The sequence below is a fragment of the Clupea harengus genome, chromosome 22 (assembly GCF_900700415.2).
Source record: "Clupea harengus chromosome 22, Ch_v2.0.2, whole genome shotgun sequence".
Taxonomy (NCBI): Eukaryota; Metazoa; Chordata; class Actinopteri; order Clupeiformes; family Clupeidae; genus Clupea; species Clupea harengus.
Genome location: NC_045173.1, coordinates 817880 through 840627, shown reverse-complemented (window position 1 = coordinate 840627; position 22748 = coordinate 817880). Strand labels below are relative to the sequence as shown.

Below are 22748 nucleotides of genomic sequence, written 5' to 3'. Positions count from 1 at the left end.
ACATTGGAATAAGGGTGGGTCAAATGATCAAGATGGCAATGTATCATATCATTGGCGATACATTATTGATACACTTACACCAAATATCAATTCATTTTTCCACTGCCTTTGGCCTCCACGAGGGGATTCCTATGTGGGGATAGGCAAGGCGAGGCAAGACACGTTTATTTATATAGCACCTCAGTGTGCTTTACACAAATACAAGCAAATCGATTGTCTAAAGGAAAAATACAGACAAAGTGCTGTGTAAAACAATAAAAGATAAAAATGTTAAGAAATATAATTTTTTTAAAGTACAAATGATAGCCTACCATAATTAATTGTATTGATTTATAATAAGCATTTATATATAAATGATTGCATTTGGCTACTATTTGGTGAGGCTGGAGTCAACATCTATTCAAACATTTTTTAATACCTTACCAAACATGTTTAATACCTTACTAAACATGTTTAATACCTTACCCAACATGTTTAATACCTTACCAAACATGTTTAATACCTTACTAAACATGTTTAATACCTTACCCAACATGTTTAATACCTTACCAAACATGTTTAATACCTTACCAAACATGTTTAATACTTCACCCAACATGTTTAATACCTTACCCAACATGTTTAATACCTTACCCAACATGTTTAATACTTTACCCAACATGTTTAATACCTTACCAAACATGTTTAATACCTTACCCAACATGTTTAGTACCTTACCAAACAGGTTTAATACCTTACCCAACATGTTTAATACCTTACCAAACATGTTTAATACCTGCAGGCTAAGATTGAAATGGTCAGTGTGCTGGCTGTGTGCGAGTGAGCAGATGTTGTGCTGGAAATGTACTGATTCTAGCAGTAGGATACTTATAAGAAAGGCTATCGTGACTGATGTCAATCTTTCCAAACTGTCTATACTCCTCTTAACTATCCCGTTGCTCTGCACGGGTGGACAGTAGAGCCCTACGGGTGGTGGGCAGTCCCATTAGATGAAGGTGCAGGACGGAGCATATCCAGTCAGTAGAAACCAGAGAACTTTCTGCCGAAATAATGACATTTTTCCCATGTATTTCTCAATATGGGCTTTACACAGTGCAACTTGGCTACCGTGGGTAAAACGCGTCTTACTTTCTATGTAAACGAAAACTGCGACACAATACCAAATGTTGAGTCATTGAGAGTCAATGTCTGAGTGTCTTTGCGAGTTGTTGATGACCCAAGCGCACTGATGTTTTCAAATAAAGCTGTATAAGGACAGGTCATGGCGTCCATGAGGACCTGCTCTCCCCCAGAAGTACATATCACACATCTCAATAGAAACTACATGGGCTTATACCAATACAAAAATAGAATAAAGGTTTGTATGACACTATATGAAGTATTGGTATGAAAATGCCCTGGCCTTCACTTCCCTTTAGTCCTGTTCCTTTGCTTATATCCATTGCTCACCTGAATATTAGTAGAAATTCTCCCCTTTGAGAAAGTAGGCTGGTTCCAGTAGTAGTGACTGATAGACTAAGCCTCTGTTTCTCAGTATTTTAGAACACATTGTGAATGCAGATGATAGGTGATATTGTGTATCTAAGTGTTCTAATATGTTTTGGAATTAGATCGTGTTGAAGCATTAACTATGATGAATCCCATTACTAGCTTGAAAATATCACGTGGGTGGTATGGGCACAGTCGTCCAAAAGCAGGATTTCTGGATGATTTGGTGACAGAATGATCCACTTTTTTATCCTAACAAATCAAAAACATACATAATACACACCACTTTTTCAATCTTGTTTTAGAGATTTTTGTGCACACAATGTAAACTCATTTGTAAACACATAAAGGAACGAGACACACTGTTAAAAGATCCCCTTATCTTTCTGCAACACATGTTTGTCATTCATCAACCCTTCTGAACAACTATGTTCTGCTTTTTTTACTATTGTTACTGTTTTAGTCACTGTACACTGTCAGATGTCATTGGTGTCTTTACACTTTAGACACAATATAATAATAATAATAATAATAATACAACTGTATTTATATAGCACCTTTCATGCAAAAGAATGCAGCTCAAAGTGCTTTCAGCAAATACATAATATGCACAAAGAAATTACATGCACATAAAAATAGACATCAAAGAAACATAACTCAGATATAATGCAATTTAAATTAAATTAGAAGTATTTATATATATATATATATATATATATATACTGGAACTCTAGGCAAGGCTTTATGTGCTGTCCATTATTATCCACTTCCACCATTTATCCATCCTGTTCTTCATTCTTCCCCTTCTACAGCTAAACCCATTGACATCGTCCAGGGTCTGGAGAATGTGGAGGCCATAGATGGGGGCGAGGCTCTGTTTGAGTGTTCACTGTCCCGCCCTGAGAGCAAGAATATCTGCTGGCTGATGAATGGGAAGCCTGTGCTGGAGTCGTCCGGTGTGGAGATTGTGTCATTTGAAAATGGCCGCCGCCACCTCCTCCTTCTGAAGGAACTGCGTGCTGGCGACAGCACTGTGACCCTCCAGGCTGGCTCCGCCTCCAGCACTGCCATGCTGTCTGTCAAAGGTGAGCAGCAATGCTGGTAACCCATGTTTACTGCAGTTCACTTTACCAGTGCACAGGGTTATATATCTGGGGGGTATTGATAAAGATGCATTAAATCAAGTAGGACTCTACAGTATATACTCTGTGTGACATGAAGTGAGATTTTGAAAGCCATACTCCTGGTGTCTGATTTTTCAGGTTGGCAGCTGAAAATAATGAGCGCTCTTGAAGACAGAGAGGCTGTGGTTGGGGAACAAGTGGAGTTTGCATGTGTGTTGAATGAGGCGGCGGCAGAAAGTGAGGTGTCCTGGTACGTTAACGGAGCAGAAGTCCATTCAGATGACAGCAGGGTCATCAGTTCAGATGGCTCCACTTACAGACTCACCCTGAAGGCGGTCCATCCTCAGACAACTCAAGAGATTACATTCGGGGCACGAGATGCCATCTCTATGGCTAAGCTCACTGTTATTGGTTAGTATACTGCCTCACTAGTGTCAGTTAAGTAATATGTGAGTGTTTCTAAGTGAAATCACCTTTTTGATTTGATTCTTTCCCTTCTCTTTCCTAGGGCCTCCTGATCCTCCTGAGGATCCTGAGTTGGTTAGTAAGACCAGAGACTCCGTGACCCTGTCCTGGTTCACTCCTCTTCATAACGGTGGCAGCTCCATCCTGGGCTACAGAGTGGAGATGCGTCAGGTAGACAGCGCCCTCTGGCTGCCATGCCAAACGGAGCCTGTATGCAACACAGAGTTCATGGTAGGGAACCTCATCCCTGGCATGGGCTATCGTTTCCGCGTAGCTGCCATTAACCGTGCAGGAATCGGAGAGCCAATCCAACTGCCCCAGACTGTGCAGACTGGTGAGATGAATATCTGTTCCTGCTCCCATGGGAATGTTTGATAAAACACAGAAGTAGAAAAGGTTGTAATTGACCCTCTTTGTTTCCTTGCAGAGCTACCAGTGGCTGTGACTGAAGAAGTGGCCTGCATAGAAGAGGTTAAAGAGACCTCCAAGAGTGTAGCAGGTACATCATTTACTCCGGCATTTGGGGAGGACTTTACTGTTTATTTCTTTTTGTATACATTTTGATATATATTATATGTGCTTTAAAGCAGCATTGTGGAGTTTTGGCCTAAAACTAGCAAGCTAACCATCTAAAATCCTTGCAAACAACCCCAACAGCCCAGATGGCACAGATAAAGGCTTGCTAATCTTTATAGGCCAGTTTCTTCCCGATTTAAATTGCCTATGGCCTTGAAACTGCAAAGATACCCACACAAGTTTGTTTTAAAGCAGGAAGACAAATATTAGTTGGATATTTGTAATACTATTTGAGCAGTGGATGCTTAAAATGTTTTTTAAAAAAAGGTCTGTCACAATGTGTTTTTTTCTTCTTCTTCTTAATTTTTGAAGGACTATATCTGACACCAATCTCTATTAAATATTTTCCTTGCAGAGGTCTCAGTGGCTGTGACTGAACAAGTGTCCTCTATCAGCTCCCAACTCACTAAAGAGGTTAAAGAGACCTCCAAGAGCATAGAAGGTACATCCTTTAGTCTGGCGAGTTTGGGGGACTTTTCTGTTTAGTTTCATTTTGTTATGAATTTTGAGCTATATTATGTGTGCTTTAAAGCAGCATTATAGAGTTTTGACCTAAAACTAGCAAGCTCACTTTCTAAATCCTTGCAAACACCACCAACAGCCCCGATGGCACTGATAAAAGCTTGCTAACATGCTAACTAGCGTCATTTGGCAATATAGTTTGTGTTAATGAGTTTTGGCCTAAAAAGGTAAGCCAACTATCTCAAATCAGCCCAGATGGCACAGATTGCTAACATGCTAACTATTATTTATCTGTCCTTCACATGACCCTAACATTTTAAATAATGATTTGCTGGAATATAGAAAATATCTGTCTTTTGAGATTGTGTTCTTTATGGGAATTGATATGACTTTTTTTACCATGTTTTGAATATTTAAAATATACTTAATTTGACATTTTCATTCTGGAGACAGCTTTATAGGTCAGTTTCTGCCAGATTTAAATTGCCTATGGGCCTTATTCTATCAGCGTCACAATAGCCTGCCGCGGCCATTTTGTTGACATAGAAAGACACACCTAGGGACACAAACAGTATATTCATATCAGCTATGTGGGTCTACAACCATACCAAGTTTCATGTGAATTGGTGAAGTCTAAGTAGATGATATCGTCCACCCAAAATGAGTGGGGAAAATAATGTTAGTAGAAGAAGGATGAAAACGTTGTCAAACACTGGCGCAGCGGCAATCATAATTATACCATACAGATCTAGAATTCACATTTATCTGCATATCTAACATTACTTATTGAAGCCATCGCGTACTAGTGACTCAAATCTGCTGTCAACACTGGGCTGACTAGCGGGGGGTTTCAATGTCAACAAAATGGCTACGGCTTGCTTTGCGAATAAGGCCCATAGCCTTGAAACTGCACACAAATGTCACAATGTGTTTTTTTCTTCTCCTTAGTTTTTGAGGGGCTATATCTGACACCAATCTCTATTAAATATTTCCTTGCAGAGGTCTCAGTGGCTGTGACTGAACAGGTGACCTCTATCAGCTCCCAACTCACTAAAGAGGTTAAAGAGACCTCCAAGAGCACAGCAGGTACATCCTTTAGTCTGGCATGTTTGGAGGACTTTTCTGTTTAGTTTCATTTTGTATGAATTTTGAGCTATATTATGTGTGCTTTAAGGCAGCGTTAATGAGTTTTGCCCTAAAAAGGTAAGCTAACCATCTCAAATCAGCCCAGATGGCACAGATTGCTAACATGCTAACTAGGGTCATTTGGCAATATAGTTTGTGATGTCATGCTGTGAAGGCTTTTCTTCCATTGTCGTGGGGTGTTCCAACCTAACCACGGAACTACATAGAGCGTAGCCTGGACGGCTGGTAGGAATGGCACATGTGTTTATCTGTCCTTCACATGACCCTATACCATACAAATTATTTTAAAGATGATGCCAAAAGTAGTTGCCAAAAATGTTTTAGGTTTACACACATCACTTTGTGTCCTAACAATTAAAAGAAAATTGTATGCAAGTTAACATGGTCTTTGGTTGAAAAGGATTATTTCAAATTTAAAATAATGATTAGCTGGAATATAGAAAATATATGGCTTTTCAGATTGTGTTTTTTATGGGAATTGATATGATTTTTTTACCATGTATCCCACATTTCATTTTATATTGTTTAAAATATACTAAATTTGATATTTTCTTTCTGGAGACATCTTTATAGGTCAGTTGCTTCCAGATTGAAATTGCCTATGGCCTTGAAACTGTACAGATACCCACACAAGTTTGTTTTAAAGCAGGAAGACAAATATTGATTGGACAATTGTAATACTATTTGAACAGTGGATGTTTAAAATGTTTTTAAAAAAAAGATCTGTCACAATGTGTTTTTTTCTTCTTCTTCTTAATTTTTGAGGGACTATATCTGACACCAATCTCTATTAAATATTTTCCTTGCAGAGGTCTCAGTGGCTGTGACTGAACAAGTGTCCTCTATCAGCTCCCAACTCACTAAAGAGGTTAAAGAGACCTCCAAGAGCATAGAAGGTACGTCCTTTAGTCTGGCGAGTTTGGAGGACTTTTCTGTTTAGTTTCATTTTGTTATGAATTCTGAGCTATATTATGTGTGCTTTAAAGCAGCATTATAGAGTTTTGGCCTAAAACTAGCAAGTTCACTTTCTAAAATCCTTGCAAACACCACTAACAGCCCTGATGGCACTGATAAAAGCTTGCTAACATGCTAACTAGCGTCATTTGGCAATATAGTTTGTGTTAATGAGTTTTGGCCTAAAAAGGTAAGCTAACTATCTCAAATCAGCCCAGATGGCACAGATTGCTAACATGCTAACTATTATTTATCTGTCCTTCACATGACCCTAAAATTTTAAATAATGATTTGCTGGAATATAGAAAATATCTGTCTTTTGAGATTGTGTTCTTTATGGGAATTGATATGACTTTTTTTACCATGTTTTGAATATTTAAAATATACTTAATTTGACATTTTCATTCTGGAGACAGCTTTATAGGCCAGTTTCTGCCAGATTTAAATTGCCTATGGGCCTTCTTCTATCAGCGTCACAATAGCCTGCCGCGGCCATTTTGTTGACATAGAAAGACACACCTAGGGACACAAACAGTATATTCATATCAGCTATGTGGGTCTACAACCATACCAAGTTTCATGTGAATTGGTGAAGTCTAAGTAGATGATATCGTCCACCCAAAATGAGTGGGGAAAATAATGTTAGTAGAAGAAGGATGAAAACGTTGTCAAACACTGGCGCAGCGGCGATCATAATTATACCATACAGATCTAGAATTCACATTTATCTGCATATCTAACGTTACTTATTGAAGCCATCGCGTACTAGTGACTCAAATCTGCTGTCAACACTGGGCTGACTAGCGGGGGGTTTCAATGTCAACAAAATGGCTACGGCTTGCTTTGCGAATAAGGCCCATAGCCTTGAAACTGCACACAAATGTCACAATGTGTTTTTTTCTTCTCCTTAATTTTTGAGGGGCTATATCTGACACCAATCTCTATTAAATATTTCCTTGCAGAGGTCTCAGTGGCTGTGACTGAACAGGTGACCTCTATCAGCTCCCAACTCACAGAAGAGGTTAAAGAGACCTCCAAGAGTGTAGCAGGTACATCATTTACTCCGGCATTTGGGGAGGACTTTACTGTTTATTTCTTTTTTGTATAGATTTTGATATATATTATATGTGCTTTAAAGCAGCATTGTGGAGTTTTGGCCTAAAACTAGCAAGCTTATTATCTCAAATCAGCCCATATGGCACTGATAAAAGCTTGCTAACATGCTAACTAGCGTCATTTGGCAATATAGTTTGTGATGTCATGCTGTGAAGGCTTTTCTTCCATTGTCGTGGGGTGTTCCAACCTAACCACGGAACTACATAGAGCGTAGCCTGGACGGCTGGTAGGAATGGCACATGTGTTTATCTGTCCTTCACATGACCCTATAGCATCAAAATGAATTTAAAGATGATGCCATAGTAGTTGCCAAAAATGTTTTAGGTTTACACACACCACTTTGTGTCCTAACAATTAAAGGAAAATAGTATGCAAGTTAACATGTTCTTTGGTTGAAAAGGATTATTTCAAATTTAAAATAATGATTAGCTGGAATATAGAAAATATATGGCTTTTGAGATTGTGTTTTTTATGGGAATTGATATGATTTTTTTACCATGTATCCCACATTTCATTTTATATTGTTTAAAATATACTAAATTTGATATTTTCTTTCTGGAGACATCTTTATAGGTCAGTTGCTTCCAGATTGAAATTGCCTATGGCCTTGAAACTGTACAGATACCCACACAAGTTTGTTTTAAAGCAGGAAGACAAATGTTGATTGGACAATTGTAATACTATTTGAACAGTGGATGTTTAAAATGTTTTTAAAAAAAAGATCTGTCACAATGTGTTTTTTTCTTCTTCTTCTTAATTTTTGAGGGACTATATCTGACACCAATCTCTATTAAATATTTTCCTTGCAGAGGTCTCAGTGGCTGTGACTGAACAAGTGTCGTCTATCAGCTCCCAACTCACTAAAGAGGTTAAAGAGACCTCCAAGAGCATAGAAGGTACGTCCTTTAGTCTGGCGAGTTTGGAGGACTTTTCTGTTTAGTTTCATTTTGTTATGAATTTTGAGCTATATTATGTGTGCTTTAAAGCAGCATTATAGAGTTTTGACCTAAAACTAGCAAGCTCACTTTCTAAATCCTTGCAAACACCACTAACAGCCCCGATGGCACTGATAAAAGCTTGCTAACATGCTAACTAGCGTCATTTGGCAATATAGTTTGTGTTAATGAGTTTTGGCCTAAAAAGGTAAACTAACTATCTCAAATCAGCCCAGATGGCACAGATTGCTAACATGCTAACTATTATTTATCTGTCCTTCACATGACCCTAAAATTTTAAATAATGATTTGCTGGAATATAGAAAATATCTGTCTTTTGAGATTGTGTTCTTTATGGGAATTGATATGATATATACCATGTTTTGAATATTTAAAATATACTTAATTTGACATTTTCATTCTGGAGACATCTTTATAGGCCAGTTTCTGCCAGATTTAAATTGCCTATGGGCCTTATTCTATCAGCGTCACAATAGCCTGCCGCGGCCATTTTGTTGACATAGAAAGACACACCTAGGGACACAAACAGTATATTCATATCAGCTATGTGGGTCTACAACCATACCAAGTTTCATGTGAATTGGTGAAGTCTAAGTAGATGATATCGTCCACCCAAAATGAGTGGGGAAAATAATGTTAGTAGAAGAAGGATGAAAACATTGAAAACTTAGTTTTTGAGGGGCTATATCTGACACCAATCTCTATTAAATATTTTCCTTGCAGAGGTCTCAGTGGCTGTGACTGAACAAGTGTCCTCTATCAGCTCCCAACTCACAGAAGAGGTTAAAGAGACCTCCAAGAGTGTAGCAGGTACATCATTTACTCCGGCATTTGGGGAGGACTTTACTGTTTATTTCTTTTTTGTATACATTTTGATATATATTATATGTGCTTTAAAGCAGCATTGTGGAGTTTTGGCCTAAAACTAGCAAGCTTATTATCTCACATCAGCCCATATGGCACTGATAAAAGCTTGCTAACATGCTAACTAGGGTCATTTGGCAATATAGTTTGTGATGTCATGCTGTGAAGGCTTTTCTTCCATTGTCGTGGGGTGTTCCAACCTAACCACGGAACTACATAGAGCGTAGCCTGAACGGCTGGTAGGAATGACACGTGTGTTTATCTGTCCTTCACATGACCATATACCATACAAATTATTTTAAAGATGATGCCAAAAGTAGTTGCCAAAAATGTTTTAGGTTTACACACATCACTTTGTGTCCTAACAATTAAAAGAAAATCGTATGCAAGTTAACATGGTCTTTGGTTGAAAAGGATTATTTCAAATTTAAAATAATGATTAGCTGGAATATAGAAAATATATGGCTTTTGAGATTGTGTTTTTTATGGGAATTGATATGATTTTTTGACCATGTATCCCACATTTCATTTTATATTGTTTAAAATATACTAAATTTGATATTTTCTTTCTGGAGACATCTTTATAGGTCAGTTTCTTCTAGATTGAAATTGCCTATGGCCTTGAAACTGTACAGATACCCACACAAGTTTGTTTTAAAGCAGGAAGACAAATATTAATTGGACAATTGTAATACTATTTGAACAATGGATGTTTAAAATGTTTGAAGAAAAGATCTGTCACAATGTGTTTTTTTTTCCTTCTTGTTAGTTTTTGAGGGGCTATATCTGACACCAATCTCTATTAAATATTTTCCTTGCAGAGGTCTCAGTGGCTGTGACTGAACAGCTGACCTCTATCAGCTCCCAACTCACTAAAGAGGTTAAAGAGACCTCCAAAAGCAAAGAAGGTACATCATTTAGTCTGGCGAGTTTGGAGGACTTTTCTGTTTAGTTTCATTTTGTTATGAATTTTGAGCTATATTATGTGTGCTTTAAAGCAGCATTATAGAGTTTTGGCCTAAAACTAGCAAGCTAACCATCTAAAACCCTTACAAACACCACTAACAGCCCCGATGGCACTGATAAAAGCTTGCTAACTGGCCTCATTTGGCAATATAGTTCACGTTGACATGCTTTGAAGGCATGTCTTACATTTCCGTGGGGTGTTCCAACTCGACCTAGGCGTCCTTCACATGACCATGTACTATCAAAATGAGTTTAAAGAAGATGCTAAAATATATACTCAATTTGACATTTTCATACTGGAAAAATCTTTATAGGTCAGTTTCTGCCAGATTTAAATTGCCTATGGCCTTGAAACTGTACAGATACCCACACAAGTTTGTTTTACAACAGGAAGACAAATATTAGTTGGATATTTGTAATACTATTTGAGCAGTGAATGTTTAAAATGTCACAATGTGTTTTTTTCCTCTTCTTAATTTTTGGGCTATTAAATATTTTCCTTGCAGAGGTCTCAGTGGCTGTGACTGAACAGGTGGCCTCTATCAGCTCCCAACTCACTAAAGAGGTTAAAGAGACCTCCAAGAGCATAGCAGGTACATCATTTAGTCTTGCATGTTTGGAAGACATTTCTGTTTTGTTTCATTTTGTATACAATTTTGAGCTATATTATCTGTGCTTTAAAGCAGCATTGTGGAGTTTTGGCCTAAAACTAAAATCTAACTATCTAAAATCCTTGCAAACATCACAAACAGCCCAGATGGCACCGATAGAAGCTTGCTAACATGCTAACTAGCGTCATTTGGCAATATAGTTTGTGATGTCATGCTGTGAAGGCTTTTCTTCCATTGTCGTGGGGTGTTCCAACCCAACCACCGAACTACATAGAGCGTAGCCTGCACGGATCCTTCACATGACCATATACCATCAAAATACATTTAAAGATTATGCCAAAAGTAGTTGCCTAAAAAGGTTTAGGTTTACTCACTCTGTGTCCTAACAATTAAAAGAAGACATCATGCAAGTTATCATTTTCTTTGGTTGAAAAAGATTATTTCAAGTTTATAATAATAATTTGCTGGAATACATAAAATAACTGACTTAATGTTATGACACCTATCCTGTCAAAATGTTATCAGGGACCAGCTATATTTACCAGGAAATACACAGACATGCCCAGACATGCAAGGCACACAGGGAAGGAGTGAATTTCACAGGTTCATTGTCTTGTAGAAATAACAAGAAATGTTAGCATCGGTTGGAGAATCTTTTTAGAAATTATTTTGTTCTCCTGTACTTCGCTTTTCAGTTATTTTTAACACTCACTTGTTGTTTTGCTGTGGCTGCATTGCTTGACTGTTGCATGTCTGTCTGTTTGTCTGTCTTAAACTTCAACTAATGAAAGACAACTGACGGGGGTTTTGATTTGTGATTGCATCTGACCTGGTGGCACCCTTATTGCAGATGGCACAGAGGTTTCAGAGGTTGCAGAGGCGGGCGAGGGCACCCAGCCCAGCCTGCCTCCCGAGGCGGCCTCTGAGGGCGACCTGCATGCTCTCTGGGACGCCGTGGCCAAGAGGCGGCGCATGAGCCGTGAGCCCACCCTAGATTCCATCCCTGAGGAGGACGGCAAAGGGAGGCGCAAAGAGGAGGATGTGACCAAAGACCACGACGACGACTCTCTGGTGGCCTACCTCAAAAACACTAGCTCATCTACTAGCTCTCTTCAAACTGAGACCATCTCCTCTGAGACAGCCTGTGAACATGTCCAGACATCGGCAGAGACCGCCACCATGGACATCTGCAATGAAGATGAACCTGAGCTGCTTGAGGCCGCCATCAAAATCCAGGCTGCTTTCAAGGGATTCAAGGCTCGTAAGGACATGCGGCCAATCTTCACAGAGGTCTTCAAGGAGCAGACCAACGAGCCAAACAGCACCATCCATTTAGAGTGTGTTACTGATGGCAAACCAGACCAGGTTAGATGGCTTAAGGACAATGACCCGCTTGTTGATGGCAAGCACCATCACATTGACATTTATAATGATGGCACCTGTTCGCTTGTGGTCACTGCTATCACCACGAAAGACACAGGTGTATATACCTGTGAGGTCACAAACAAGTTTGGGGTGGCCACACACAGTGCCAAGGTGACGGTTGGTTCTCTCCGAGAGTCATCAGGTCGCCGGCCGCTGACACTCACCTATGGCTATAGCGCTGATAGTGAGCCAGAGAGCTCCTCAGGAAGTGAGATGGATGAGTCTCTACGGCAGGCCAGCAAACGTCTGAGGCGGCTCCTGCGCACACGCCTCCCTCCAGACGTGGACGAGGAGTCGTTTGTAAGCGCCGACGAGGGTGAGCTGCAGGCACCCGACCCTCACTCGTACCGCGAGGATGACCGCTATATTTACATCCGCTTCGACACCCGCGCTGAAGCAGAGGTGGCATCGCAACGTTTCCAGGATATGTTCACAGCACAAGGTGTTCCAGTGGAAACAACTATTTTGGAGGCAAAAGCACCACACAAGGTGGAGCTGCGCATCATGAAGATGGGCTACACTCAAGACGGATCTCAGACACCGACCCAGGATCGCCAGCTACCTGCATTCATGACAGGAGCCCCTGGTACGACTATTCTCTCTATTTAAAGTGTAACTACATTGTTGGTGCCAGGAACCTCTCTCACTTTGGACAATTCTCACATTATGATAATGAAAGCATGAATTAAAGCTTGGTAGTCTATTGCATATGATGCACTTAATACTGTTGGTCCCATGCATGCCCTTATTGATGTGTGCTGGGGACCAAAAAGGCTGCATGTTGTACGTAGAGGCCTGTGCATTGCTCTGCCACGTGAGGGGACAGCATTAATGTTTTGTTTCTCGGTTTTGATTCTGAATGTCTGATGTCTGTGTTGTGCAAAAAGTGCTTACTTACACTACATCTTGCCAAAAAAAAAAACAAGTTTAAATGCCAACCTGCAAAAGAATGTTCTATACACAAGATCTTGGTGTCACCCTGCAGTGTTACACCCTGCATTATTCATAAACTGCATATGCCCCTTCCATTTCAAGACAACTAGTAAGCCGGAACAATGAATTCTCTAATTTAAAGCTTTCTGTAAAGCTATATAAAATAAAACAACTTGCCATTTTAACACAGTGAAATGAAAATAATGATTGTAATAGAGTTTTGATAAATGTGGTCTGGCGGCACAGTTGTCTTTACGACACGTCAGGACACCACTATTGGAATAATAGATCAACATCCAACACGTCAACAACAACACGTCAGGACTCACCACTATTGGAATAATAGATCAACAGGGAAGAAGTCCAAAAGTCAAACAGGAAGCTTCAGCCACATTGAATCTCTTAGGGAGGTTTTTTACATCTATATATTCCTGTCTATGATAAATATATATATATACAGTATATGCAGCTGGCAAGCAATATAATGCCTACCCATGAAGGAAAACAAACTCCGGTGACCATAGTAACCCATTCAATTGCATTCAGTGTTGCCAACAGTGTTGTGACTTTTAATATCCTTGAAGCGAAAAAAAAACACTGTGCAATGTAAAACCCCCGTTATTGTAACTGAAATACATCTGAGGGGATTTGCGAGGTGTCTGGGCCAGCTATCTAATGTTAGCATGCTACTGCCCACAAGGTAAACAGCGATGGGTTGGACCAATCACATTCCTGCGGCTTGCGTCGCCTTGTCGGATAGTTAAAAAAGTGGGGAGACGCACGCAAGAGGTGCTCGGAGGGGGTTCTCAACGACGCAAGGGGCTCTTGTGTGTCTTGCGTCCTTGCGTGTCTGCTGAAGAGGCCGACCATAAATGAAGCTTTAGCTATCCTCTGCATAGAAGAGAGTCGCCAGTACTGCTCCGCAAGGCACTCCTCTCGCTGCGTCTACTCTGTTCAGTGAGTAGCCGTGAGGCGGAGCATCACATCACTCCTCACACCAGCTGATGTGGGCCAGCTGCACATGTGCAAACAGTGTCCAATCACTAATCTGTATAGTTTGTTCCTCCTTTGTTTGAGTATATTTATACATAAACAGTTCATTTGAACCGTTATGGTCACTGTCTAATCACTCACTATCACACAGGGGTTTAGTTCTTTCCCGTCTCTGAACTCTTTGAATTAATATCTTGTGTTTTGAGGCTGTACATTTGTACTTTATTCAAACATATAATAACTTTAAACTTTATTAAATTTATATACACATAATTATCGTATATAAAGATTAACTCCATTCTGTCAAATTACCATATTACCATTAACTCGCATTTTAACACCAGTCCATTCAATTTGTTAATGAATATGCACATACTGTTTGAAAATATGCACATATTTTTTTGCAAATATGCATACTTTATAAAATCTGAATTTTAGCTGCAGTTTCAAAATGACTTGGAAGTGACTGCTGGTTAACATATAGTCTTAAAGAGCCATGTTTCAGACACAGAGTAGGAGAGAGGCAAACAGATACAGATACAGGGCTGGCACCATCTGACACTTGGCAGAATGCTAATACGGCGCAATGATCAGAATCAGAATCAGAATCAGGTTTTATTGGCCAAGTAAGTTTGCACAAACAAGGAATTTGACTTGGTAAAGTGACTCTCAGTGTGCTTACACAAAATATACAATACAATACAATACAAACAAACAAACAGTGCAACAGTGCAATGGACTAAGGAGTTTAAGAAAGTATGTACAAGGCGGAATGGCTATATACAGTAGCTGTGAAATGTTGCACAACAGTAGTGTAAAGAAGAAGTGGAGAGTGCGAGAAGTGCAGGGATAAATATAAATATATATGCTACAGTGGGTTAGTTGTTCAGTAGTGAGACGGCGAGGGGGAAGAAACTCTCTGCTCTGATGTTATCAATATGGTAATTAGCTAGCAACATTTAGGGACTTCTCAAGCAGGCTTGAGCTGCTTTCCATACAGTGACTCAACCCTTGATTTTTAAATCACTTATTTTAATATTTCACCATGCCAATTATCAATACTGTTAATGTTAACTAGCTGGATAGAGGGGTAAAGGGCATTTAGGAGAAAATGAAGGGAATATTTCACCAAGCATACACAATGTAGGGACATTAATCCATCCTCTAAGTGCCCGATCTAACTTGGTATCGTACTTTCTCATCAAGTGTTTAATAACCCCACTTAACTCCACAGCCGCTTTCATGGGATTTTCCCCTCATGTTAAACCCCCCCCCCTGTTGTATGACCTGTTGCAGACTGTATCCCATTCTTCCTCTCTGCGCTGTGTTGTGTTTAGGTGGAAATCGACTGACACTATAACCAGTCTTGGATCTCTCTGCTTTTATTGCTCTTTGGCATTCTAAAAACGACACGCAATTACCACGGATGTGAACCACAATAAATACACATCAAGTGTCAATGGTGTTGTTGGCCAGTTGCTTCTAATAACAAAGTGCTGTTTGTTTTCATAGTAGACTGATGCTAACTGTAACTACAAAGTGTTCAAATACAACAGTAACAGTATTGCTGTATTGCAGCGACTTATAGGTTTCATCAAACAATTTTTAAAAGCTTCTGAGTACTAGATACTGGAAAATATGTACAATATGTTACTGCTAGTAACTGCAAATAACCTACTGGAGTTTTGACATGTTTAATAGTGTACTTTTGACCTTTGCCTGTCATAGCGGCTCCAGTTTTCCTGACTGAGCTCCATAGCCAGGACGTGCCAGACGGGTACCCTGTGAGTTTCGACTGTGTGGTGATCGGTAAACCACCACCCACGGTTCGCTGGTTCAAGGATGGGAAGGTACTGGAGGAGAATGATCACTATATGATAAACGAAGACCAAGAAGGTTGCCACCAGCTCATCATCACTGCAGTGTTGCCCTCTGACATGGGTGCATACCGCTGTATGGCAGAAAACGACAGTGGCATGGCCTCTACAAAGGCTGAACTTAGGGTGGAAAGTAAGTTGGCTTAACAGGTTTCTTACACTTACATTTTTTTTTAGCTCTAAACTAAATTATTAAACTACATCCGTGCTGGTGTTTTTTGTATTTTTATAAGAAACAGCATTGTATGTGTTGAAAAATATCTCAACACGGCATCTACTGTTTAAAATCATGCATGGCCAATGCTGACATACAGTTTGGTACATCTCTACGTCAAGAAAAACAACCTTGCCCCGTTGAAGTCAGTGGTAGACTCATGGGACAAACCATTGGGTTCTTTTGGAGCCAAGGGCTTGTGATCATTTTCACCCAAGGCAACGATAGGCCTCCACACAGCCAAACGCCTCACAACTTTTCCCTTACAACTTTTTGCTCTGGGGGTGTGGTCACGAAAACAGCAAGAAAGTCTGGCTATCCTGTAAGTTGCAAGTGTAGCTGTAGTGTGGTGCATAGCCGACAAGCTAGCTAGTGGTTAGCCTGTCAGCTAGTTCAAAAGTTCATCAAGTTTACTGCAACAACTCAAGTCAAACTCATTTAGTTCTTAGCAGCTAGCTTGTTAGTTGATGTTAGCACATATTAGTCATGTTGGCCATAGGTTTATGTAGCTTCCTAAGCTAGCTAGCTTGCTAGGTTAACCAACTTGTTGCATTAATACAGTATATAACACAGAATTATGTTTACCTTCTCTCTAGTTAGTTTATGGTGTGACATAAGGTGTCACTCCCAAACAGGGCCGGCACACATTATGCCTGGGCCCATGTCAAAATTATTTCAACAGAATTTCCTCACCCCAATTAAATGGAAAATTCACTTCCACTGCAAAACATATAAATTCTCACATAATGTTGTTTTAAAGTTACAAATAGCCTATTGTAGTTTCTAGCCAGCCATCTAGCTAATGTTAGCCATTTACAATAGTTTGATAGTATACATGATAAGGACCACATGTTGACTAACATGTCCCAATTTGGTCATTTGAAGCATATCTGTTTTGTTTTAGAAACGTAGCCATTCGCTTCCTTGCCTGTATAATGTCATCTTTTTTTGAACAGTTCCATTTTATCTCCTATACAGCTGAATGACGTACATACGTACTGTACATACGTACTGATCTTGTTAGTATTCTAAGATCTTGGTCTCAGCGCATACATACATACATACGTACTGACATTGGTTAGTATTCTCTAAGATCTTGCCCACTACATAGCATTTTTCAAAACGATGCAGTGGGTAGAGTTAGGCTCAGAGCTGGGGATGAAGTTACACTTTAAGTCAAACAAAAGAGCACGCTTTACTGTTCTACAACCATGATCTTACTTTGTCGTATTGACCCCTTCTCTTTGTCTTCAGTGTCTTGTAGCTCTGACTATGACACAGCAGCTGATGCCACGGAAACGTCCTCGTACGTCAGCGCCCAGGGTTATGTTTCAGTGTGAGTTGGTCTTTCTCATTACTCATTTGGTAACACTTTATTTGAAGTTTATATATGTTCATATATGTTTATCACTGTTGTCATTAAGGGTCATTGGATCAAAGACATTGACAGGTTATGTTTTCTTGGTTAATGTCAAGTTGTCATAACAAAGACATCCCAAATATTGTCAACTTTGCATTAAAATTGACTAATTAACCAGATTAACAACAGTCAAACAACAACAAACAACAGTCATAAACATTCATAAGGTCACCTTCGTGTTCATGTGTTCATGATAGGTGTCATGTCATAGTTATGACGGTGTTATTTTTCTTACTAGGGAAACGGAGGCTTTTGAGTCGGTTGCTGAGGACGAGCAGCTTCCACAGGTTCTGGATGAGTTACATGATGTCCATGTCAGCCCTGGTGCACCCGTAGCCAAAATGCAGGTCAAGGTCAAAGGTCAGTTTTAAATGAACATCTGAAGGTTATGTGTCGTTTGTGTTGGTGTTCTGTAGCTCAGTAGTTATCTTATTGTTATGACAACGGATGGATTAAGCACTTCATTAGTTGTTTCTTTCAGTACTGTTTTTGAACATACACTCTTTCAGTAGTTATCTTATTGTTATGACAACGGATGGATTAAGCACTTCATTAGTTGTTTCTTTCAGTACTGTTTTTGAACATACACTCTTTCAGTAGTTATCTTATTGTTATGACAACGGATGGATTAAGCACTTCATTAGTTGTTTCTTTCAGTACTGTTTTTGAACATACACTCTTTCAGTAGTTATCTTATTGTTATGACAACGGATGGATTAAACACTTCATTAGTCGTTTCTTTCAGTACTGTTTTTGAACACACACTCCTTCCTCACTGAATGAAAGATAAAACCATCCTATTAGTATTCACTGATACTTTTGGTGAACTTTTTATTTGTGGTTCATTTAACAGGGTTCCCTAGGCCGAGACTTTACTGGTTTAAAGATGGATGCCCACTGCGGCCCTCTGACAGAATCCTTCTGTCCGCTAAAAGAGATGTGCACAGTCTGGAGGTCCTTAAGGTGGTGCGCGAGGACACGGGGGAGTACTCTGCTTACATCAGCAACTCAGCAGGCTCCGCCTATTCGTCCGCCCGGATGATTGTTACGGGTAAAGCGCCGGAGATTTTCCTGTCAAATACATGGATGCATATTGTGCCAGTATTTAACGGTGACACATATCATTTATTAAGTTAAATATCTGCCTATCTATCTATCTATCTATCTATCTATCTATCTATCTATCTATCTATCTATCTCTCTCTCTCTCTCTCTCTCTCTCTCTCTCTCTCTCTCTCTCTCTCTCTATCTATCTATCTATCTATCTCTCTATCTCTCTCTCTATATTCATCTGTCTATCTCTCTCTCTATCTATCTATCTATCTATCTATCTATCTATCTTTCTGCTCATCAGGACCTGGAGAATGTATACCAGAGGATAAAAGAGCCAAAGGTAGGGAAATAACTTAGCCAAACACCTGCATTTGTTGTCTGTCATTTTGTTGCTAGCTAACAAGGTTGTTATTGTATGAGAGTATTTAGATGCTATTTAAAACATAGAATGTTCAACCTAAATGAACAGATTTCAGACTTACTTTCCACACATGGTTGATGGTTGTCAACATGAATACGTAATATTGATGCAAATAATTGATTGTAATGTATAATGTAATTACTTAATAATATATTCATGTTCTATACATGTTGTATATACACATGTACACATTCATTACACTTTTGCATCAGATTGACACAGATTTGCATCAAGCTAGTATACCCGTGTTCAGTCTATACCATACATTTAATCTCTCTTTTTTTCAAGTGATTATTTACACTCCACTGAAAGTGAAAGATTGACTATATATAAAAAAAAACAGCGTTAATGTGATTTTGGCTGAACTATGTCTAAGTTCATCACAAAGAATTTTCACTCCTCCTTTCAAAGATTCCAAAGAGCCGCTCCAGCCGCCACGGTTCCTGGAGAGGTTCAACAGCAAGAGTGTGAGGCAGGGTGCCAGCATCACGCTGTCCGTCAGAGTAGAAGGTACTATATTATACACATTTGATGTTGAACAGAAGCAGTATTTTCTCTTGACTGTTGCACTAAGCGGTAGAATAGTGTTATGGCAGATATTTCAGGCAGCTTCAGTTTGTCTTTCTAGTGGAACGGAACTCACTCTCGGATGTTAGTGAGTATTTATTTTCACATTTCACTCTGCACACATTATTTATTCGTCTCTTATATTTTTGAGACTCCCACTGAACTCAGACTGTGTAAATTGACCCCAGGTTGCAAGTGAATTACGCGTCACCATGGACATACAATGACATTTTTATGAAGACCAATGTTTTTTTGTTTGTTTGCAGCCCAACAAATTGTGCATATAAATCCAATATCAAGACACTATTTGGTCTGGTGTACATGTGACCGTTTTCAAGCCTTACCTCCAGTCAATCAGTCAATCGAGAAATCAGTCAATCTACAATATATTTATATTAGTCAAGTAAAGTGCTTTTAGTGTGGGTTAAGTAAAGTGCTTTTAGTGTGGGTTAAGTAAAGTGCTTTTAGTGTGGGTTAAGTCAAGTGCTTTTAGTGTGGGTTAAGTCAAGTGCTTTTAGTGTGGGTTAAGTAAAGAATCATATCTCTCTCTCTTTGTCTCACTTCCTCCCTCACTTTTCCTAATTCATGACTTAGTCATTACATGTCAGTAACACATATTTTCAATAAGAACACATTCAAATGTTCCACTAACAAAGGAAAACAAACCATACAAAACAACAGATTCTATACAATTAAGTGGAGAGTATTATCTCTTTCTTTCTATTTTCTTTCTTTCTTTGTCTCTATGTTTGTCTTTATCCCCTTCCCCATCTCAACTGCCCTTTGGCTAGTCTACATTACTACTGTTATTTTCCTACTAGTACTAAATCGTTTCCCCTTTGTCATCCACTGTGTCCTCCAGGCTCCCCCTCGCCCATGGTGTCCTGGCTGAAAGAGGAGTCTGCAGACGATGTGCTGTGGATCAAGGCCGACACTAAGGGCTACAAGGTGGCCAGCTCCGCCTCGCAGCATAGCCTGATCCTAATAGATGTAGGAAGAGAGTACAGTGGAACCTACACCTGCATTGCCACCAACAGGGCTGGCCAATCACTCTGTACCGCCCACCTCGAGGTGGAGGAAGGTATGGATTTTGGGATGACAATTCAATTTGTAGTCAGTTGTGTATTGATGTTTGATATTGTTTACATGCAAAACATGTAATATCATTTGGAAGTTGAATTTCATTTTCAATATGCCACTGAACACTGTCATTAGGTCCAACAGCAATGTGTATAAACTTCGACTTAATTATGAATTATATTATATTAATTATAGAGATTAATAAATACGAATTAGAAACTATAATGGAATGTATGCAATTGAAACATATTTTGTAGGGTCATCAGGGAACAAGGATACAATCACACCAGAGTGAGTATGAGAAGTAAACTCATATTTTGTATGGAAATTGATACATTTCAGGAGTGGTTCCTATCTTATGATGCTATATTAAATGTTATTTGCATTTTGACAAGGTCACTTGGCATCACTATCAGTCCACCGGCAGAGGAGGCAAACAAAGGTTAGACATTCAAACCCTTTGGTGGGAGGGATGCAAGAATTCATACATGTTTTATGTATTTACAGTATATTAATATATTATATATTCATAAAATATCTAATTGTATTGTTTAACTCAGCTGGGGGGAGTAAATATGCCTATCTTGGTGAAGTGGGCACGGAGGAGTTCCTCCAGAAACTGACCAGTCAGATTACAGAGATGGTTTCTGCTAAAATGACTCAAGGTAAGTCAGAAGGCTGCTGAAATGATTAGTCAGTTGCTTGTGAGTGTCCAGTTCATAATTCATATTTATTTTCAATTCATTAATTGACATATTTATGCAGTCATAATGAGATCCTTTCTTTTATACAATATACAAACTTTGTAATCGATTCACTCTGCAAATTGTATTTCAATATCTTAACAAGTTCATATTACATTACAAATATATATTAATAATTTCATTGCCTTTCATCTATCTCAACATTGATGAGGGAAAGCTTTAATGTTTCTTTTCATTAACTCACAAACAATCTTTTTTTCAGATTGTTTGTGTGAGAAAAGATGAAATGATTTGTGCCATTGAAGAAAGTAGAAAATTACTAATTATTTAACTCTAATTAATTACACAAATTTCTCATGTAATAGTGTCATCAAAAAATAACCTGACATACCATAGCTAAAAACTGAATTCATAAACAGGTTTAATAACCTGACATACCATAGCTAAAAACTGAATTCATAAACAGGTTTAAGAACCTGACATACCATAGCTAAAAACTGAATTCATAAACAATGGCAATGGTAAAACAATTATTCACATTTTTCACACTGTCTAGCAGACAAAGAAAACTGTGCAAAGACAGTGCAAGTTGAATATATAAATATTGAACATCAGGTATTGTTCAAAGGTGTTGCTGCAGTGGTGTCTGCAAAACCCAACTGCATTAGTTCAACAAAACCGTCCGCCATCATGCCAAGGAGCAACGCAGGTGTTTTTGTGCTTTGCTGTCTAAGTGCATATAAGACTTTCATTTATCCATAAGAGAATTTTTCACTGCATATTGCACGTCTCCATCTCATCAGTCATCAATCCAAACATTACCTTTCCATGCGTCCATACGTCTGTCCCTTCAGTCACATACTCATCCAACCGTTAATTTGTTATTCAGACAGCTTACAGAACCATGAAGTGTTCCAGTGGATGAAATCCTGGCCCAAAGTATCCAGTATGTATTCACAGAATCCCCAGATGCAGACTTTATGATGTGGGCTCTTATTTTGTCTGTGGCTTATATCCAGATATGATATCTCTGTGTTTAAACAGTGCCTTCTCGGTGGGTCTGAATATTCTTTGTTCAACGGCACTTGTGCACTTATGCCTGGCTCAGACTGTTGCGTTGCGATGCGTTGATCAACGGATCCCCATTCACTTTGAATGGGGTGACGTCATCTGTTGCCGAACTGAATTGTGGTTCCGTTGCCTTCCGTTGCGTTGCTTGCGGCGAGAGTTGAAACATGTTCAACTTTTCGAGAGGCAACGAATGCGTCAGCCAAATCAAATCGCATTTCATGCAAATACGACTGCACAGGCGCTAGCCAATCAGATCGCGTGT

The 22748-nt window shown here is 39.2% G+C and overlaps 1 protein-coding gene across 1 annotated transcript in view; it reads left to right on the top strand.

Annotated features, from left to right (window-relative positions):
• Positions 1-22748, top strand: part of obscnb (obscurin, cytoskeletal calmodulin and titin-interacting RhoGEF b) — a 108980-nt gene that overhangs the window by 73868 nt on the left and 12364 nt on the right. Inside the window, 20 exon segments of the mRNA XM_031560166.2 lie at positions 2301-2573; positions 2751-3023; positions 3121-3411; positions 3505-3539; positions 7213-7264; positions 8141-8227; positions 9011-9097; positions 9973-10059; positions 10624-10710; positions 11579-12739; positions 15808-16089; positions 17425-17506; positions 17829-17950; positions 18444-18641; positions 18945-18983; positions 19476-19574; positions 20494-20712; positions 20969-21002; positions 21107-21153; positions 21272-21376. Of these exon segments, the coding sequence (XP_031416026.1) occupies positions 2301-2573; positions 2751-3023; positions 3121-3411; positions 3505-3539; positions 7213-7264; positions 8141-8227; positions 9011-9097; positions 9973-10059; positions 10624-10710; positions 11579-12739; positions 15808-16089; positions 17425-17506; positions 17829-17950; positions 18444-18641; positions 18945-18983; positions 19476-19574; positions 20494-20712; positions 20969-21002; positions 21107-21153; positions 21272-21376 (3660 nt within the window).